The following is a 20,224-nucleotide window of genomic DNA, read 5'->3' as shown; positions in this document are numbered from 1 at the left end:
CCCACATCTCCTCACAATCATTACAAAACTTCTCCAGTGGATGAAAAAGCTCTAATAAACATATGCATAAACAATGAGTCTTTTTATCAGGGCAGTTAACACCCAGAATCCAGCTGGACAACAGATGTTTTTCCTCTCATAGCAAAGCAACAATATTCCCCCCTGAACAGGCTTTTGGATTTTTATCCAAAAAGTTTGTTCTATTTCTATTTTTTTTCCAGTTAGAACCAAGCAAGCACATTTTTAATTAACGTTTTTATACACTACACTGTTCATAATAAATTCTGAACCACTCCAGTGGTTTGCAGGCCATTTAGGACTGTAAAGGAAGCACGAGACAACATCCAGAGCTTCCAGAGCAGCGTGAGGTCCTGAGCAGCTTTTGTGGAAGAGGTGGTTTTCGGAAAATACGGAAAAGCAAGCTGTTAATGGTAGTTTTGCTTTCACCCACTTCCTCCACTTGAGCCTGGCCTCAGTCCAAGCCCTCCTGAGGTCAAAGGGTCCGATGCCCATCACTTTCTGTTCCTGTTGTCCTGAAAGGAAGTTCCTGCATGGAAATTATCATTTAACCCTATCTCTGACTAGCTTGTTCACACTAAGTCCCTATATAAATGCTTGGCAATATGAGATAACTTACTCCCTTTGGAAGCAGAATAAATCAACACGGAACAAAAGGAGATGCACCACTAAGTGTGTCCATATCAGCTGTCAGAGGAAGAAGCTGGGACACAGAGCTTCCAGACAGGCCTTGCAGGGAACCCTCTTCTCTTCTAGAAAGAGAGGAACATCTCAGACCTTAATCTACAAACACCTCCTCCAGATAATCTTCACCCAATCACTCACACTTTAAGCATGACACAAGGGTAAACTCCTATTTTGGCTGCAGGGGTGAATAATGGAAAAAGCTGTTATGTCAGTTTGAAGATGGAAACAACAACTCAGTGGGTTAAGTTTTGTTCTTTGCTCACAGTGTGCAGGGACAACCAGACCACAGCCCACCCGACAGTACTAATGCCATTTGGTAGCAACACCAGAACAGCACCGAGTATCAGCTGCAGACTATATGCAGGTAGATTTGCATATATGAAAGAGAACAGAATTCAAATCAGTGCCTAATTTGTTCAAAAGAGATGAATCTAATGCCATTTTGAGATACCTGAGCACTTCGGAGAGATTCAACTGGGTCTAGCAGTTGTGTCACCAGGCATAAATGACCCTGCCCTGTGGAGAAGACCTGAAGCCATCTGTGCCATATCAGGTTAGATGCCAGTGCTCACACAACCTACACAATGCAGTTACTGGTGTCTGAAGAGCTATTTTGCTGAGCCAGATGTTGACAGACTAAATAGAGAAGTGGATAGGTGGGCCTTGCTGGTTTCTGGGTTTTTCATTATGGAGATTTTTTTTTTATATTTTTTTTTTTCTCTGAAAGAATGAGAACTGGAAAACTTACTTGAACTTTCTAATTACTTTAGTATGCAAACCTAATGAATTCTTTCTGAAAAAAGCATTCACTAAACACAACATAACTAATTAAAGTATTCCAGGCACACTGGTGCTGAAGTAAAAGCACAGGGGACAGCAACTAAAAATTTTAAAAAGAAAAGTAACTCCTTACATCACAGGCAAGGAGGGAAGGATCTAGTAACTGTACTGAAAAGATACAGACAGAAGAATGGGCATTGCATATTTTATAAACTGAATCCACATGCCTAGAAAATAAAGACATTAACAGTTTTGCAAACCTACAGAAGATCACTTACCTACAGAAGTATCACTGCTTTAGATACATCATCTATAAATTCCAGAGTGTCTGAAGTAAATAAAATTAAATTTATTTCATTAAAATTAAACGAATTTCTCTAGTCTCTTGCCAATTTGGTATAGGTTACAAATTAACTGCACAGTCTTTAATGACTTCTTGTGCTGTTGGATGTCCTGATACAAAGTCAAATTTGAGATCAACACAGAACACATTAAAATCAATTCTATTTTCAATTTCATTTTCCTCCTCACTCCTCAAAAAAGGGGTATTTTTGGCAACCATTTGCACCATGGGCAATTGGTACAAGTCAAACTAACTTTAGTGAAGTTAACAAGATTTTGTTTATTGTTTAGCCCTTTAGACATTCTTTAACTAAGGAAGTCTATCAGAAAACTTTCAGTAACCTATTACTGCTTTTAATGATTAAAGCAAGTGAGATAAAAAAGTGCTTATTTTCAGAGAGAGTAGAGATCATTGATGCTTTTTGTAGTCTCTACTATTAACTGCTCACTTGAAGGAAGAGACTGCAAGTTCTGAGGAAACTAAGTGCTTCCTGCTTAATTTGAGAAGCTGATGTCTGCATTGTGACCCACAGATAAGCACTGCATAAAAATAAAAATTCACTGACAAGCTTTAACAAGTACTTCCCTGATTTCCTGTCCACTGAATAAGAGCTATTGTTTCTGCTTATAGACCTGGATTACAGCTTACAGCTCCTGTTTTAAATCACACCATGAAATCAGAGTAAGGGCTGCCAAGTACTGCTGTACCACTTGATGAGTAAAACATACTCCAAGTAATTCACCTCTGAGACAAACATCAGCATCACTTCTCTAACCACTGACACAACTTCTAATTGGTACCAAGGGGCCCTGTAAAAAGCACTTTGTTTTTTCCTTCACCAGAAGTTAAAAGTGCTATTGTATTAAGGTGCCAGACATAAATAACAAACCTATCTTAACCATTCCCGACATCTGTTACTATTCTGAAACACCACCTTGAGTCACAGCAAGATGGGGGTGAAAAAATTGCTGACCAGAATTTAAAGCACTAACCTTAATCTGTCTTAGTATCTTAAAAGGCAGTTTTAGGCCTGTGGTTAGGAATTTATTTAATTAGCTTTAAAACAGCACATATATATACACTGTATATGTATATATGTTTTTCATGATGCTCATTTACATACAAAAGCAAAAATTTCAAATACTAGAAAATGCTGAATTGGATTAATTTTGTTCTATAATTGTAAGCTTCCTTCTTGTGAGTACAGGAGATGCTACATGTAAGAGCAAAACTTTACCCTTACTTTGGATTAATCCAAACTAAGGGTAAACCATTTTATCATAATCCAACCCAATTTTAGTATCTTAATAAATTAAGACAGCATTTAAAAATTAAAAAGGTGATCCAATCTCTTCAGCTCACTTTCCTTTACTCTGCTCATTCATGAAATGACCCAAGACTGAAGTAAAATTTTTATTTGCTGTAGTCCATTTTCAGTTAGAGCAGAAAAACTGGGGGGATTCACTGGCTTCCTCTAAATTGGCTCTTCCTATAACAGAAAGAACCATGTCTAAAAAACATGTTTTCACTTCTCCATTGCAGTCCTTCTCAAATTCTTTTTTTTGGCTTGAAACTCACATTTTACTTTTTGCACTTTCAATCAAGGCTTTCATTTTCTTTGCCTCAGAATTTCAGTCTGTGACACAAAATAGGGTATTAATGACACCTGACAGAGTCAGAAAAGATCAAATCACATTACTTTTGAAGCTTCATTACTCTGGAGCTACCACAGAGCTTCCTTTTATGTACACATAATTTGAAGTGCAGATGTGTTTCAAAGCAGAGACTTGCATATGAATTTACCAAGCTATGAAATGCTGACATAGGTGTGAATTCTAGGAGTAAATGCAATCAGAGCCCATCTTCTGGAAACACCGACCCAACTGACCTGTACTAGTTCAAAAGACAATCTCATCGATGGACCAGGCTCAGTAACTTGCCAAACCCAAGTTAATTTGTACTTATTACATTGATTCTTAGGCCAATTCATAGCAGTCCACAAAGCAAGTGATGTGCTTACAGAGGATGATAGCAGTGAAGGGTCCATCAGCACATTAAGTCTCCCACATCCATCAATTACCAATTTGAGTGACAAGACACCACATCCATTCTATTTTCTGAAAAAGACACTTAATCATTAAGAATCCTTCAAATATCAGGAAATCTAAGGCACCATCCTCTTAATAGTATTGCACTTAAAGCACCACAAGTTTTCAGGCTCTGTTGTTTTGTAATGCTGGTACATCCATTAAGGACAGGAATGTAGAGATGCCCAGACAAGGCTCCCTCAAGGTCAAAAAAGCTGCCAGACTCCAGACCCTCTCCACTACACTGTAAGTTTATTTCTGACTGAGCAAAGAGAAGTAGATGGCTCTCAGGGGCTACACCAAGTCCACTGAGTCAATCTGAACTGTGGTTACTGACACAGGTGCCTGCAAAGAAGCCATTCAGACAGTGCTGGTTTTCCTGCAGCTCTGTACATCCTACACATCATTCTCCCTGTGAAGTTCAGTTGTGATGGATTAATTTAACACAACCTTTCAGCAAGCAAGCAACAAAGTAGAAGTGAGACTAGTCTTGCCTACAGAAGTCATGCTTGTACAGCTAAAAGGAGACCAAACAGCTTCCCTGATACAGATACAAAATGTACTGATGTAAAGATGTGGGTGAGACAAGAATTTCTTCTTCAAGGGCTATTTACTAACCCAGATAAGAATGAGGTACCTTTATCCAGTGCACATCTGCACTGGAGGAGTAGAGGGCTGAAAGGCCTTAGTTATTTGTAAAAGAGGAAAAGTCAAACCCTTAAGATAAAATATTAAAAGTTAAGAACATACACTGTCCAGTATGCCAGCCAAGATCCTATGCACACTGACACAGGCATTGCTTATTTCTCAATATCAAAGACTTTGACCCCATCATCAGGGATGTCTGACACTTACAAAGGTGAATAGGAGGAAGTTAATTGTAAATTAGCACTGAGCTCAACCATGACCCCTACTTCTCCATTCTTGTGAAACAGCCTTAAATGCCATTGCTTCTCAGTAAAGGCTGACACTAAACCCTTAAGCAATGCTCCAGGTCTACAGGCTACCTGCCAAGAGGCTCCATTTCAGAGACTAATTACACACGAAAGTTCCCAGCTTCTGAAATTCACTTCTCCAATGTGCAACATTAATGAATGAAGTGCTCAAGAGTTATTTGTAAGCAACAAAATTCATACAAAAAAAAATTAGACTTTCAAAGTTTTCAACTGTAGAAGTATTACATTTTTACGTATATTCAGAAAGATTTTTACAGAAGTAGGTATAAGAAATGTTTCCCTTGTGACACTAATATTTTGCCCTATTATAAAATCACTTTTATATGACATTGTTTTTCTACAAGTAATTTTAACTGATGTTGAAAACCATCACTGGGATAAACAAGAATCAAAACAGGAACTTCAGGCAAGAAGACTCAGCAGTACAGAGCAGAAGCAGATGATTCATGCCATAAGCAACTCTAATGCAAATAATTGAACTTCACCAGTCCTGAGAGGTGGCAAAGTATCACCACCCCTATTTAATACGTTAATTAAGGTATTTATGTTCCACTATAGAATTAATATAATTACAAATTTACAGGCAGCAGCACTCAGCATGTTTCATCAGGGTTGAAAAGTTTACCCAATCAGTTTTGCAGGCTGTGCTCCTGAGTAAGAGCAGTCTGTGCCCTCGGTGTGACTGGACACCTCTTATGTTAACCCTCTCTGTCTTTCAAGTGCCAGGCAGTAGCTTTCAAATCTTTGATGAATACAAAAAAATACATGAATATCCACACATCTCCCACTGTGTTCAGCAGTAGTAGTAAGCCTTTGGACAAGGAAAGCAAGGATCTCAAGGCCTGTGAATAGGACCCCTCTTTCCTGAAGCAGCCACTCTCAGCCAGTGTGATTTTGCTTGAAGTAGGGCAAGAGAATGTGGAAGAGACTGAAGGAAGCAAGTTGTAGCATCACCTTTAGAACAGGATGTCACAGGGACTCTTCCCTCCCTTAACATCTCTACACCTCCCAAAATCCACAGGTTTCAGGTACACAGCAGTTCTGTTGCTTTGCAAGCAACTGGAGGGCACATGGACTGCCTGCCAAGGAGAACCTGGTTGTGATATCACAACCCAGAGAGGCAATGAGGACAGAGGTGTAACAAACAGCACAGTGACAAAGGCACAGTGACTGCACAGAGTGAGTACTTCTGATACTATGACAGCAATGTGCAACAACTGATGTGCCAGGACAATGAGGAGTTGCACTTAGGGTTACACCACCACCACCACCACAGGATCAACATCCTGGCCAACACAGACCACACACTGCAGAAGGTGTCTGCAGCATGGTGCCACAATATCCTTCAGGGCTAATGGAAGAATCCAGATCTCAAAATGCCATCCAAGTACCAGAAAAGCATTGGAGAGGTTCTTTCAGGAAAGAGAATTTATGCAGAAAAAACAGAAGAGGAATACTCCCAAACCAATAACAGTCTGCAGAAGAATGTTACCTCAGGGAATGGATTTGGAACTAGAACTCCAAACACCTTCCCTACACACCTCTGACACCCACTATAACAGGAACCTCAATGCTAAAAATTATTTCATAGCTATTCAGTATTATCTCACAAGGCCTGTTTATTCACGTCTGCTATGTAATCTTCCCATTTTACTCATTCCATCATAAGCTCACCTTCCAACAAAGTTGAAACAGATGATCCACACATTATGCAAGATCTCCATGAATTAACACCTTCTCCTTCCCACCATTCTATATGTGGATGAGGGCATAAAATATCATCTGCAGGCTACCAGCCCAACTGTAATCAAACCAAGAGAAAAATAGAAACATGTCCTCTTCCCTTACTGTGCTTTGCAGTAAGATGATAACCTCCCTACAGCACAAGTGAAGATGCAGATCATCCCTGACACATACAAAGAAATTTCTGACTGTTTTTGTGAAAACCTACAAATAAACAGAGTTTTGAGTTTTCTGCAAGGGGATCACACCAGGACTTGCAGCCTTACTGTCCACATGCTATGGATTTTGCCAAGAAATTGCAAGGACAATTATCAGAGTAGGCAGGAAAACAACGCTCAGGTTAGTAACAGAAATTTACTTCATTATTAAACAAACAAAAAAGCCACAACTGCTATTTTCAGTCGAGGCACAACTCAGGTCCCTGGCCCCTTCCTGCCAACATGCTGTGCAGTTTGTTTCGAAATACAGACTCTGATGTTAGGGTATGGTGTGCAGACATAATAGAGCAGACTACTTGTCACTCTAAAGAGTTACAACTTAATCAGAATCTTCAGAGCATTTTTCCAAAGGGATCAAGGACTGCAAAACCCAGAAGTCTGCAAAAATAGTCTTAACAGCCAGTCTGCAGCTACATGAAGAGTACAGCAGAATGATCCCTGAATGCCCACGGAAAACCCCTGCTCAAGGGTGACTTGGTGCACGGGCAGGTCAGAGGAGCTGTGCTGAGCATGGGGCAAATCTCTAAGTGACAGAAACTGCCGTGGTAGCACTTGCAAACCCCACTGCACACCAGTGCAGTCCCCCACAGGCAGACCTCATAAGCACAGACGGGTTTGGGTTAGAAGGGACCTTAAAGACCATCTAGTTCTAACCCTCTGTACGGGCAGGGACACCTCTCCCCAGACCAGGTTGCTCAAAGCCCCATCCAACCTGGCCTTCAACACTTCCAACAAGGGGACACCCACAACTTTTCCGGGCAACCTATGCCAGCCTCACAACACCCTCAAAGGAAATAATTTCTTCCTAACGTGTAGCCTGAATCTCCCTTCTTCTAGTTTAAAGCCCTTGCTCCATATGTCTTGTCACTCCATGCTCTTGTAAAAACTCCCTCCTCATCTTTCCATAGACCCTTCAGGTACTGAAGGCCGCTATAAGGTCTCTGCAGAGCCTTCTCCAAGCTGTACAAACCCAAGTCCCTCAGCCTGTTTTCACAGGAGGTGCTCCAACCCTCTGATCATCTCCACAGCCCTCCTCTGGCCTCACCTGCCCCTCACACCGCCCCCCAGCCTCGGTATTCGGCGGAGCTGCTCGGGAGCGGTGTCAAGGGAGGAGGAGCCGTCGTTCCACCCTCCCCCCGGGAGACGGCGGGCTCCTACCTGCTGCGTGAGGTACCGTGTGAGGTAAGGGGCGGCAGACAGGGCTGCGGGGAGGCCGAGGTACAGCACAACCCACAGCATGGCGAGGAATACGGGGCTACACCGGCCGCGCCGCAGCTTTATAGCGGGCACGGCACGTGGAGGGGGCGGGCACTAAGCAGCGGCGCTTTTCGATTGGCTGAGGCGTCGGTGCCGGCTCGCCCGCCCTTTCGCGGTTGGCTGCGGCGACTGAGGCGGGGGCGGCGGTCGGCTCCGCCCCCCTGGTGAGGGGCGTGTCAGAACGAGGCCGAAGTCCTCCCTTTCCTATTGGGCAGCTCGGGCGGCCCTGGCTCCAGACTGCGTCACCATTGGGTGAGCGCCGCCTCGGCCCCGCCCCCAGTAACGGCCCGCAGCCAGGAGCACTTCCGGCTTCCGGTGTCGCTTCAGAGCGGGGTTCGTGGGCGGCTTTTCCCCGGGCAGGGGAGGAGGGGACGGGTCACGGGAGAGGGGGATCGGCCGCCTCGGGAACCTTCCGCTGGTCTCTCTCGTGTGGACCTGAGGGCACCTCCACCCCCTGCCTGTTCCCTTGCCCGGGTAACTTGCGCTTCACCCTTTCCCTTCAGCGCCGTCTCCTGGGGCCGGGAGGCGGAGACTGGGATTGGTGACACGAAGAGGCCCATCGGTGAGAACGACAGTGCCTCGGTAACTGAGGCGTTAACTGCGGGGTTTTCAAAGGTGAAAGCACCCAGAAGGAGCGGCGGGCGTGGGGTGAAGCCAGGCGGCTCCGTTGGGTTTGCAGCATCCCTGCAAAAGGAGCTGGGTTAGGCTGAGGGAGCTGGGGCTGTTCAGCCTGGAGAAGAGGAGGCTCAGAGGAGACCTCATCACTCTCTACAACTCCCTGAAAGGAGGTTGTAGCCAGGTGGGGGTTGGTCTCTTTTCCCAGGCAACTATCAGCAAGACAAGAGGGCACGGTCTCATGTTGTGCCGGGGGAGGTTTAGGTTGGACATTAGAAAGAATTTCTTTACTGAGAGGGTGATCAGACATTGGAATGGGCTGCCCAGGGAAGTGGTGGATTCTCCGTCCCTGGAGATATTTAAAAAGAGACTGGATGTGGCACTCAGTGCCATGGGCTGGGAACTGCAGTGGTAGTGGATCAAGGGTTGGACTTGATGATCTCTGAGGTCCCTTCCAACCCAGCCAATTCTATGATTCTATGATCCCCGTGGCGGGGCCTGGCTGCTCGGTGCCGGCCTCTGGGGGGCCGCAGTAGGGAGGCTTCTGGTTAAGGGGTGAAAACTGCCATGTAAGACCTGTTAAAACTCTTCTTGCTTGTTACGGCTTTTTTCTTAGGCGGTGAGCCCACTAGAGGGCATCGGACACTGATGGAAATCAGGGTGAGACTTGGGAGCTGTGGAAAGGCAGCTGTGGAGGCGACAGTGGTGGGGAGCACCCGGAGTGCCCTGGGATTCCCGCGCTGGGCAGGTGGGTCCGCATGTTTGGTTTTGTTTGTTTATAATAAGAAAATAAAGTAAAGCGTATTTGTCATTTTTAAACTTCTGTCCAGATAGCGGGTGCTGTATTTCTATCAGAGAGAAGCAGAGAAGTAGATCCAGAGTCTGTTAGCTCTAAAAGGAGCTCTTGGCAGGACCTCTGTAAATATGTACATGCTACGTCTCCCATATTCCAGTGAAATACTTAATGTGTTCACCATGTTTTCCGGGGTCTTGTTTTGCAGGTTTTTTATCTGTCAAAAAGTGAAAATAACAAACTTTGCTTATATAGTTCTGCATTGAAAACCAGTTGAAATATGAAATTATGTGAAATGACTGCTGGTTTCTCCTATTTTACCTTCTTAGGCAATTACAAAAGCAGATTTAATTTTGTTATTTCTGTATATATTGATATGTTTTGCTTGAACTATTTACTGATATCTTTTACAGTCACTAAAACAAAGTAGTTTCATTTTTATAAGAATTAAAGGCAGGCACCATTAAATATATTAGATCAAAGGGGGGTCTGTTAATAGGTGTCCTAAGGGGAATATCAGATATTGGTTGTGCCCCAGTAAAGTTTTTACCTTTTCCTGCCTGTTTTCCTGGCCTATCTGCCACAGGGAATAACTGCTCAGAGTAAGAAGATTAGACACTCAAATTTTCTAGTACTCACCTTGTAGATTTTGTTTTAGCATAATGCTGAGAACAGTGACCCTAGGGCTCCCTAGGGAGTAGCCTGTGACTTGAACTATTTTGAGGTATAAAAAAAAAAGTATCATTGTTGATTATTGAAAGGTTTTTAACATGTAAATCCATAGCTGAGTTTATGGCCTTGGCCTTCTGTCTCCCTGGGATGAAGATGTGAAATTTAGTCACTGTTTTGAGTTTGTTCTGCAGTTTACATTGACACGAGATGTATATTTAGCTACTGCTGTGAAGAAAGTGCTTTTACAAGGATTTTTAAGGTGCCCTTTAATTCAGCTGTAGAGAACCATTTGATCATTTGAGTCTTTACTTCAGTTATTTGTTGAGGGCATTTTTGTCTACTTGTCTCTTGAAGAAAAAAGTTAAGTTTATAAAATAGAGGGTGTTTCCTGAAAAGCAATTCTTGACAGTGCAGTGGTAACAAAGGCAAGATCAGGAAATTAATACTGAACACAAATAAATTGATTCCTATTTATTTAAACATTTAGTTCATCATCTGTTTGTCAGATCCCTCTCTTGATATTTTATGGGCATCCCCTTCTTTTGGAGTCAAAGGTATTTAAGGCATAGAATCATCTCAGGTTTTAATCTTACTTGGTGACTTCATTCTAAATTAAGGAAAAAAAGTCAAATTTGCTATAAGTTTGTTCTCAGGGACAGTTCTAATAAAGATTCCCTAAATAAAAGTAGGAATTTGCATGTTTTATCAGCAACAGTGTGCAAATATAATGAACCCTTGCTTTTTATTACGTCTTCATGAGTATTTTTCTTTTTAAAGGGTTAATTAAGAGTAATAATAGATAATAGCTGCTACCAATTTCAAACAGAGATCAGTTCCTCATGGCTGCCTTTTAAGATGTTAAAAAAAAAAACAAAAAACCAAAAACCAAAACAAAACCAAAAAAACAAACAAAAAAAAAGCTAAAAGCAGTTAATGTTGACATTTCAAAAACTGAGAACTCTGAACCATTTTGTTTCAGGTGATGCTCTGCACCCATGAACAGTGTGAAAAGACTTCTTTCTGCCTCTGTAATTTCTGTCCAGAACTCCTGCTTCACCTATCCTGCCTGTCAAAAATGCTTTTCTAGGGTGATACTGGATTCTAGGAGGTACGTCCTGTTTTGGGGATCATGAGCACAGTCAGAGGCCTTGGGAATCTCTCTGAGCTGACCACAAGCTAACACAAATTAGTCTGATTGCCACAGAAGTGCTAATCTCAGGTATTTGTTACTGATCACTGTTTATCTCTCTCTGTATTCCAGTAGTAGCTTGCAGACAGCTGTGGATCATGGGTTGTGTTGTGTTCAGTGCCATGCTGTACCAAAGGACAATTTAGGAGAATAAATTATGTGTGTTAACATCTTCCAAGTGCCTCCCCTACAGTCCAGTTCTTCAGTTCTGTTTTTAAGTTGGAAAGCATTAGTTGAAAGCCTCTCCAAATCCTTTTCTTGTTGTTGTTATTCCTTCTCTTTTTATATTTGTAGTGCATCAGGTAGTCCTGTAGGACTCTTCCACAGTGTCCAGAAGCATATGAGCTTTCCTTTTTAATCACACTGTGAGGTGAAATTTGTGACACACAGAAGAACATAAAATCAATGAATGTCAGCACTAAATGGAAGAAGCTGGCTTTGCAAAAGCAAGAAGATCTGTTGTTTCAAATGCTGAAATAGAAGATAACAGTGCTATTTTCTGATTTTTTTAAATGTAGCTATTATACTAAAGTTAGAGGTAGAAAAATCCCAAATGAGAAGAAATGGACAAAACAGGGTGCAGGGAATTCAGAATTACCTCCCAACAGCTCATTCAAAGCCCACTGCATCTCTTCAGCTTCACAACAGGGCAGCATTTCATAAATAAATAGAAGAAGCCAGAAGGATTCTGGCATAATGCAGACCCCTTGCTGAGCCTCTGGGGAGATTAATGCCTCAAAGACCAAAGAGTAAGAAACTATCTTACAGTTTGTTATGGATTATTTGATGCATTATAGTAGTAATACTTAGAGCTGCAGATAAGTTCTTACCTTAGGAGTGATTAACAAAAGTTCTTGTATTCAATCTTGCTTTATCCTTTTCTTTATCCTTTTGCTGTCTTCTCAGGTTCAGCTGTCTAAAATGTGGCTGCACAGGTGAAGCTAAAGCTGCCAGCTACAGATATAGATTGTCCCTAAGGATTGCTGACACCAATGATTTGTTTGACATTACTGTATTTGGAAGTTGCTTAGATCCATTCTTTGGTGTCACTGCAGAAAACCTGCAGAGGTAAGGAATGGATTGTTCCTAACTATATCTGCATTTCTTCAGCCTAAAAAAATGGAGATGAGCTTGGATGGTGGGGAAACAAGTGGGAAGAAAGTGCTTAAGTGCTCCCTTCCAGCATTTTCTGGGTACCCATGACCTTGAGAAGCTACAGAGGTTTGGTTTCTTCCTGAAATACTGAAATTTTGTGCTATGTTACTTCTACATAAGAGATCCTCCAGTTGTGTGTTGAAGGCAGCTGCCACTTCCTCTGTGAGCTTCACAGTTGAATTGTTGGGCTTCTTCCCTGCATCCTGCTTCCTTTATTTGAGATAATGAATTGTCTTTTCCTGATGGCAAATTACTAAGTTAGTTTGCTTTTCCAGAGATTTAGCCATAATTTTGCTTCAGATTTTAGAAGAGTCTTAAGGTAAAGATAGAGCCTCTGTTGAAGTTTTTTTTTCACAGTTTGGATTTGGGGGGGGGGAAGTGTGCAACTTAAGACTTTAATTCAATATGAGTAGGCTTCCCTTTTGCAAGGAGGGTTTTCTAAGAAATCCTGTTAGTCCTCAGAGCATTATAAGCTTCAGACTTTCTGACACATAAAACTGCTGAGGATGGGATCTTCAGATAGAATAGATGAAGAAGCAGTGAATCTCTTATTTTCCAATATCTTTTGTTATCATTGGGTCAGAGAAGAATACTTTAAATCCCACAGTAGCATTAATAACATTCTCATGGCACTAAGCTGCTGTACTACTGTCAGCTGTGGAAAAGTTACTTGTTTGTCATAATATGGATGGTGCTGTTGCTGTAATCATGTGGGCAGAAAAGGTGCAAGCAATAGCAGCACACTGACACTGCTGTGATATAAAAATTCACAGCCACAGAGGGAACACTCAAAAGTTGTGCATGATTTAAACCTGTTCAAAGTGGTCGCTGTGTTAACTTCTACTTGACTAACAATTTAAGTGAAGTAAACAACTGAATTTATAGTTTCATGGTTTCCTGGTTTTTTTCTATGTTCAGTTCAAGCTACCACAGTATCTTTTCTTTAGCACCTGTCCTACCAATGCTACAGCTAAAATGCTGTGTCAGGCTTATTTTCTGTTGGTGCAATAATTCTGTATGTTTTTACTCAAGGTATATTCAAGACTTCAATCAGCTGTCAGGAGAACCAAACACAGATGCATCTCCAGAATTATTAGTTCAAGCAGTGGAAACCTGTTTCATTGGAAAAAGATTTATTTTTGGAGTGAAGGTAACTTCTAATCCACATTAGTCTCTTATAATGAGTTTTTTCATTAGCTTGTAGCCACTTGGGAGTATGGACTGAGTTATCAGAAAGCATCATGTGCAGCATCTTTTGGGAATTTGAGAAAATTTAGGGCTAGGACACAGGAAGGATTCTGCTCCTCTTCCCCCAGGCTCCTGTGTTATTTTAAATGAGTCACATCCAGAAGTCATCTTGAATGGCATTAGGCAGCTTGACTGCTTGTCAGGGCTGCTTTTCAGAGAGCCTGAGCAGTGCCAGCTCCTGTGTATATCACTGGCAGCTTGGGGTCTGTAAAAAACCCTGTACAGTTCAGGCAAGAAGCAGACTGTCTTTTCCAGCTCTGCCCTTTCCTTCCCATCCTGTAGTCTCTTGGTGTCTGAAATGTAAGGTGAAACAATCCCCTTGTAGCATTTTGATATTTCTTAATTAAAGTCCATTTTTTTAAATGTTGATAAAGTACAACTGTTCAACATTCACATCTGTGGTTCTTTCATGGGTTTATCAAAGGGAAATATTGGTTCTTAGTAATATTTCCATAGAAACAGTCTTTTAGGTTCTCAAGTGGTGCTTGTGTAAATGATTCATGTTATGCAGTCTGTAAACTAAATCCTGCCTGGCAAGTGTTTTCCATAGGTTTGTAGTTGAGGTTTTCCCAATACACGGAATCTTAAGTACAGGAAGTTGTAGAACTTAATGGACCATTCACCAGGTCTCTGGGTCTGATGCCTTTACAAACATAAGCAATCCTACATATCAACAGCCTTGTTGCTGGTCCTGCACACACACAAGGAGTGAACACACATTTTAAGACCATTCATTCAGCCTTTGGCTGCAGATGTTTCTGTTTAGTTGTGCTCAGCTATGCATAATGGTTGCACTCTCCCAGATAAAACTCAGAATCAGGGTAACATTCTTTTTTAAGTCCTACCTGGAAAAGTGTTGTCCTTGGCTAGTAGCCTTCAGCCTCAACCTTTGCACAGACCCAGGGAGTAGGAGTGTTGTTGAATTTGAAGGCAGTTACATTTGCTTTTTGGCCCCTCTGGCATTGCCAGACCTTCAGGGGGGAGGTGAAAAGGTTTTATCTGCTTCTCAAAATGTTAAATAATTCCCTCTGCTCCTACTGTCATCTTTCACCTGTCATTTCTGGGTAGAGAGTTCTGCAGGTTCTATATGGAGCTGCACCTGAAGCTCCTTTGGAGCACTACTCTACAAATAAATCTAAGAAGAGAAATACTGTAGCTTATTTTCCTTTAAGAGAGGTAGCACAGAGAAAATATCATGCTGACTTTGATAGCTGAGCTGCCAAGTCAGATGTTTGGTACCCAGAGTGCTTTGCTTCAAGTACTGCCCCGTGCCTCCTGGATAAAAGACAAGCACTGGCCTTAGGCAGGCAGCCATCCCCACAGAACTGCACCCCAGGAAGCCCGGAAGCACCCAGTGCCATAAAGGGCAGAAGAAGTTTGCTGTGAAGTCCTTTTTCTTAGAATTCTTCATTGTTTTTCCAGCTCCAAAACTCTGAGTAATTGCAGCAAGCAAAGACCCTCTCACTGTGATGCCCTTTACAGCCCTTGCCAGTGCTTATTTCCCAGGGAGTACTGCTTTGTGTGACAGACTGTTTTGTGTTCTCTTCCCTTCAAATCCTGACAAGAAGTGAGACCTTAACTTAAGCCTGAGTTAAAAGGCATGTGTTAATATTTTATATCACAAAATCAAGCATTGTACTTTTTTTTTTCTTATTTCCCCCAGGGTTGTGCAAGTGAAGATGGAGGGCATTCTGCTGCCAGCAGCATCCTACAAAACTGTTCCAGAATTAATAGAAGTACAAAGAAATTTACAGCTTGCCAGATCTTCCTGCCAAACACTGCTGTTACTGGCTTTACAGTTATCAGCTACTTCCATCGGCTCCTGCAGTCAGCAAAATTCAGGAGCTGTAATAACAGCTCAAACTTACCTGATGCATCTTCAGCTCCAATAGATGAACCTGTCAGTGAGCTCAGCAGCTTGTCCAGCCTGAGCAGAAACTCCTGTTTTCTTCAGTCTGATGGCAGAGAAAGTTTTTTAGGGTCCTGGCAGCAGTCCTTCAGCCTGACTTCATCTGTTGCTTGGGTAACAGCAGAAAACTTTCTCACTCTGGAAGTGGGAAAGCTGGAGAGTGAACAGCATGAAGAAGAGGGGAAGTCTTCTGTCTCTGCAGAACCATGCAGTGTAATTCTCAACAATCAAACTCTTCAGGATTCACAGTTTTGCAGCTCTCCTGTGAAGGAAGAGGATAAAGAGGAGGCTAATGAATTGAGTTCACAGCCCAGTCAGACTAACAGTACTTCTGCAACTGATAGATTAGAAAGAGTATCCCCTTCAGAGTCTGAATGTTCTCATGGAAACAGTTCCAGGCTGTTACAACATCCCCTGGAATTAGAGGTAAAAAACATTTACCCAAAGACTAATAGAAATTATTCTTACCTAGAAAAATCCCAGAACTCCATTTTTTGTAAGAGGGATGCTTCAGCTTCTCATCGTGTAAAGGGAGCTGTAGTGTCTCAGATGGACTCTGTGTTTTGGGATGAGCTCCTGCTCTCAGAAAGCCTAAATGAGATTTTAGCCAGAACAGAAGATTACAAGAGTGTTGTAACATCACCCAGCCCTGCTGTTGGCAAACATGCCCTGCTTGAAAGTAGCAAGTTTGGTGTAAATCTTAACAAATCATACTCCAGTCAAACTCTAGTAGCTGATGATTTGCCTGAAGTGAGTGTCTCAGGGAAGTTTTTGCCACCAGCAGAGAGTGATAGCTGGGAGAGCATATTGTTTGCTTGCCTTCATTCAAATGCAAATCCTCCAAGCAAGGAAATCTCTCAGTGGGAGTCTTCTGACAAGGACTGTGGAGCATCTTGCTTCATACCTGGTCCTCATCTACCTATCCTGTCACAGTCCTTGCCAGTTACATCAGAGCCTTCCATTTCTGAGAGAAGGGATGAGCAGACCAAAGAAGCAAATGCTGCCATTTCAAAGTCAGCTTTTAGCAGCCTGCAGCATCCTGCTGAATGTGGCAAAACCTCCTGTTTAAAAAGGAACAAGGCAGCTACCTGTGTGCATTCTGCACATGGTGGCTTTTTAGCTGGTTGTGAAAATAAAGAAAATTATTATTCTATACCAAACCAAAGAACAAATGCTACATTGACAGAGGCATGGGACTCTGATCCAGCAACTCCCAACACTACAAGGATATATAAAGGAGAATTAAAACCATTGGCAGAAGTGTCAGAAAATACCTTCAAAAGTGTTAACAGGGGAGAGATGCTGTGGAACAACAGCTTCCCTGAAGGCAGCTACAATGCTTCTGCTGATCTCTTTGGTTCAAGTGCAAGGGAGGCAACAAAACCTGTAGAATTCTTTAATAGATCATGTAATTCTTTAATTCAGGAAGATACCATGACAGAAAAGGTCACAGCTCCTGAATTGGTGCTTTGTTCAGGAGATGTTTCCCACAACAGTTCAAACCCAAGGTCATCCCTGCACGGGTTCACTCTGGCTTTTAGTAATCACAGCACACCAGTAATTTGTGATTTGGAATGCAATTCAGTTGATGCTCAAGACTTTGTTCCTTATTCCCAGTCAACTCCTATGACAAAACCTCTTGAGACACTGTGGCCTGGTGGGGAAAGAAGCTCTTTTGACACTTCCTTCACCCCTAAAATTCCCATGAAAATCCATTCCAGACGCAAGCGATGCAGGTCTGGCTTTCAGAACACTCTGTTGCAGCAGCTTACTGGCAGGTTAGTGGAACCTGGAAAGTCAAGTAACAGGGAAGACAAAGGATGTAATAGCTCTGTTTCACTGCAGTCCCTTAATAGCCAACTGCCTGCTAACTCTGAGGAGTGGATCCCTCCATCTGCAAGCAAAAGGATGAAACCAACTGCAACTTTAAACTTAAAAACAGTCAGCTGGACCAGTGACCTGCTATTGACCTGTGGGCACACTGGCAGGAACCCTAATTCTGAAAGCAAAGAGAAGAGTGAAAATGACACAGGTTTCAGTAGTGGGAGATTAAGCCCTGGGGATACAGCCAGGATTCTGACAACTCCTGTATCTGCAGGTGCTACCAAGGCCTTGTTTTTAAATGATACAGTCCTGAAAACATGTTCCCCTTCAGAAGGCAAGAATTTCCTCTCAAGTACAAATTCTTCAGGAAATATTTTGGAAGGGGGAATTGGCTGGTCTCCAGAGTTGTTCTTCCGAACACAGACCTCTTTTTCCAACGAGCCAAAATACTAAAAGAAAAATATTTTGTGCTGTGTTGTTTTTAATAATTTTTAAGACTTTGGGGAATGACCCAGGAAAAAAAAAGATCTATTTAACTATTAAATTGTTTATACAGTTATTGGGATATGTCTTCCTAAGCCAAGTTATTTTTATTTGCAGATCTTTGTACCACAGAGATGGGGAAAAGCAAAAATTGCAACCACTATATTTTATTGTAAATTAACTCTATGGAGTGTGCAATAAAAAACTTTTGTAAATAAGTGACTGTTTATCACTGTATAGGCAGGTGAAGTGTTTTAGCATTCAGTGTTGATTTTTCATCTCAGGAACATCCCCCAGTGTTCATGTCTACTCCATATTCTTACCTGATGACTCTCCATGGAGAAGAGCCAAGTTTTCATCACAGAATTTCAAATACCACATGGAAGCCCCATGTTTGAGCCCACTTGGGATGCTGCAACAGAGTTAATTTGAGTTGTGTGACCACCCTGAGAGGTTGGTAGCAAGCTCCCACTTTTCCTTTAGGCTTTTCCAAGCTGAAGGCTGCTAGCAGCACATTCCCAGCAGTTTCTGTCCTCTTCCTTCCTTTGGGGTCTTCATGTCCCCCACCCAGAGAGCAGCTGTATGGAGGATCACTGAACAGAAATCTTGGAGCTACTGCTGCAGGCTTGTTGGTCAGGTTCTGTAAGAGGCTGTAGGAAAAGCATGTGTTGGCACAGGATCTCATCAGCCTGAAAATGCTGACTTGTAGAACCAGAAGTGGGCCTAAAATTATCTGCTGTCTTTGGGGTTTTTTTGTGGCATAGAATAAATATGCACCATTTACATCATTACTGGTGAGAGGGAGACTACATGATTTATTCAAACTGTATCAATACTGACAGCTGAAACACTTTACTTGCAGCTGATGAAGACACCACTTTTAGAGTGACTCTGAAAGGCTTCTTCAACACTGTGTTCACTGGGTCTCACTGTATGTGCCTCCCTGGGCAGGCACACAAACCAGCAGGACCTGCCAAAGACAGTTGATGGAAACCATGTGTGGGTTGGATGAAAAAAATAGACCTCTGGAACTTGAGCTGTAATCTTTATTTGCCTTCATGGTTTTTCTGTAAAATAAATCTGCCTGCTCTTCAGGACACTCAGGGACATAGGAGGGCAGCTACTCTCTCTCACCACTTAGTCCTTTCCCTACTGTTTTTAGAATGGATCACCCTTACTGAACATATAGATAAACATTTTCAGTTTCTCTGTCTCTCCCCTGAGTTCTCCACCTTTTAATCAAATATATTTCTCCTTGAGGGATAGAAGGAATAAGAGAATTTGAAATCAAACACACTTTTCTGCAGCCTCTCCATATATATAAATGTGATACAGCCCCTCCAACAGGCTGTGGGTGTGCTGATGTTGCAGGTGTTCCTGCAGGCTGAAGGGAGAAAACAGTTCCTGGTGGCTACACAGTGAGTTCTGCACAGGTGAATTCACCTTACAAAGATTTCCACAGCAGTCAGTGGTGTTCTGTGTGGTTTTTTTCCACTACTCACCACTCAAGCAAATTGAGGCACAGGTTGAAAGACTTAACTGCAGCAGGATGCTCTGTCTCAGTGGGCCTACCTCAGTGTCCTTTGATGATTCAATTGCTCTTAGCCTCCCAGTTTCACACTGTGTCTCTCATCTTCACTGCCCTCACTCTGGAGCTGGAGGGTTTCTACAGTTTCCACAGAAATCAAAGGGCATAGCAGACTGAGCTGGTAACAATTTTAAAGTACTCAGAGAAGGCCAAGTTGGTATCTGTGGCACCAGCTGCTCTCCTGTGTTGAAAAACATGAGCCCAGCCTGGCTCCTGGTAGGCTGAGCAAAGAGCAAAGAGAACAGACAGAAATGAAAAAATTTGTACAGTGAGGGAAAGGGGTTTCTTGGCTTTCCCTGTTTTCCTTTTGTTCTCCAGTAGAGGACTTTGGAGGTATGGCTAAGTAATTAAATAACAGGAGCCAACCACTTTATTCCATCAAAGCTAATCCCATCTCTGGATCAAAGAGGCTCCTGTACGCTTCCCCTAGAAGTTGTGTTGAACCTTTTCCCCTCCAGCAGGGACTCCTGCTCGAGTGGTTTCTCCTCAAGAGGCTGAGAGCAGAGACACCTGGCAGTAGCCATAAAAAGGTAAGCAGTATTAAATCCCTCTATATGAATTTTTAACTTAGGACTATAGAATATTTCTAAACAGAAGAAAGATTGAAAGAAGATAGAAAGAAGATCTTTATTTTATCACATTGCCTATAGATATTACTG

At 42.3% G+C, this 20,224-nt stretch overlaps 2 protein-coding genes across 6 annotated transcripts in view; one reads left to right on the top strand and one right to left on the bottom strand.

Moving 5' to 3' along the window:
• The window catches only part of PRCP (prolylcarboxypeptidase), a 31,628-nt gene extending 23,519 nt beyond the window's left edge, over positions 1-8,109 (bottom strand). Inside the window, exon 1 of one of the 2 annotated variants that reach the window (XR_011723827.1) lies at positions 7,991-8,084. Coding sequence is in view for 1 of the 2 variants with exons in the window: in XM_071733217.1 (XP_071589318.1) it covers positions 7,991-8,071 (81 nt within the window). In the remaining variant the exon portion in view is untranslated. Of the gene's footprint in view, positions 1-7,990 lie in introns of both variants that reach the window. The other variant, XM_071733217.1, reaches the window with a different exon arrangement.
• Positions 8,110-8,408: 299 nt separating this feature from the next.
• On the top strand, positions 8,409-18,195 carry DDIAS (DNA damage induced apoptosis suppressor). Of its 4 annotated transcripts, none has more exons than XM_071733176.1 (6): positions 8,409-8,663; positions 9,321-9,364; positions 11,149-11,277; positions 12,265-12,426; positions 13,546-13,663; positions 15,425-18,195. In XM_071733176.1, the coding sequence occupies exons 3-6, from the start codon at positions 11,165-11,167 to the stop codon at positions 17,945-17,947; spliced, it is 2,916 nt and encodes a 971-aa protein (XP_071589277.1). In that variant the 5' UTR covers positions 8,409-8,663; positions 9,321-9,364; positions 11,149-11,164; the 3' UTR covers positions 17,948-18,195. The 4 variants fall into 4 exon arrangements, with proteins under 4 accessions (XP_071589277.1, XP_071589287.1, XP_071589294.1 ...); XM_071733186.1 differs by having other exon boundaries at positions 9,321-9,452; XM_071733193.1 differs by lacking the exon at positions 9,321-9,364 and having other exon boundaries at positions 8,409-8,651.
• Positions 18,196-20,224: the final 2,029 nt, after the last annotated feature.

Source organism: Heliangelus exortis, chromosome 1 (genome assembly GCF_036169615.1).
Source record: "Heliangelus exortis chromosome 1, bHelExo1.hap1, whole genome shotgun sequence".
Classification (NCBI taxonomy): Eukaryota; Metazoa; Chordata; class Aves; order Apodiformes; family Trochilidae; genus Heliangelus; species Heliangelus exortis.
Note: the sequence above shows the minus strand (reverse complement) of the source record. Positions and strands in the feature narration are given on the sequence as shown.

Coding starts and splice junctions, on each gene's coding strand:
- DDIAS (XM_071733193.1), top strand. CDS start 11,165: ATGAACAGTGTGAAAAGACTTCTTTCTGCCTCTGTAATTTCTGTCCAG. Junction 11,278..12,264: donor GTGATACTGGATTCTAGGAG/GTACGTCCTGTT, acceptor CTGTCTTCTCAG/GTTCAGCTGTCTAAAATGTG. Junction 13,664..15,424: donor GATTTATTTTTGGAGTGAAG/GTAACTTCTAAT, acceptor TATTTCCCCCAG/GGTTGTGCAAGTGAAGATGG.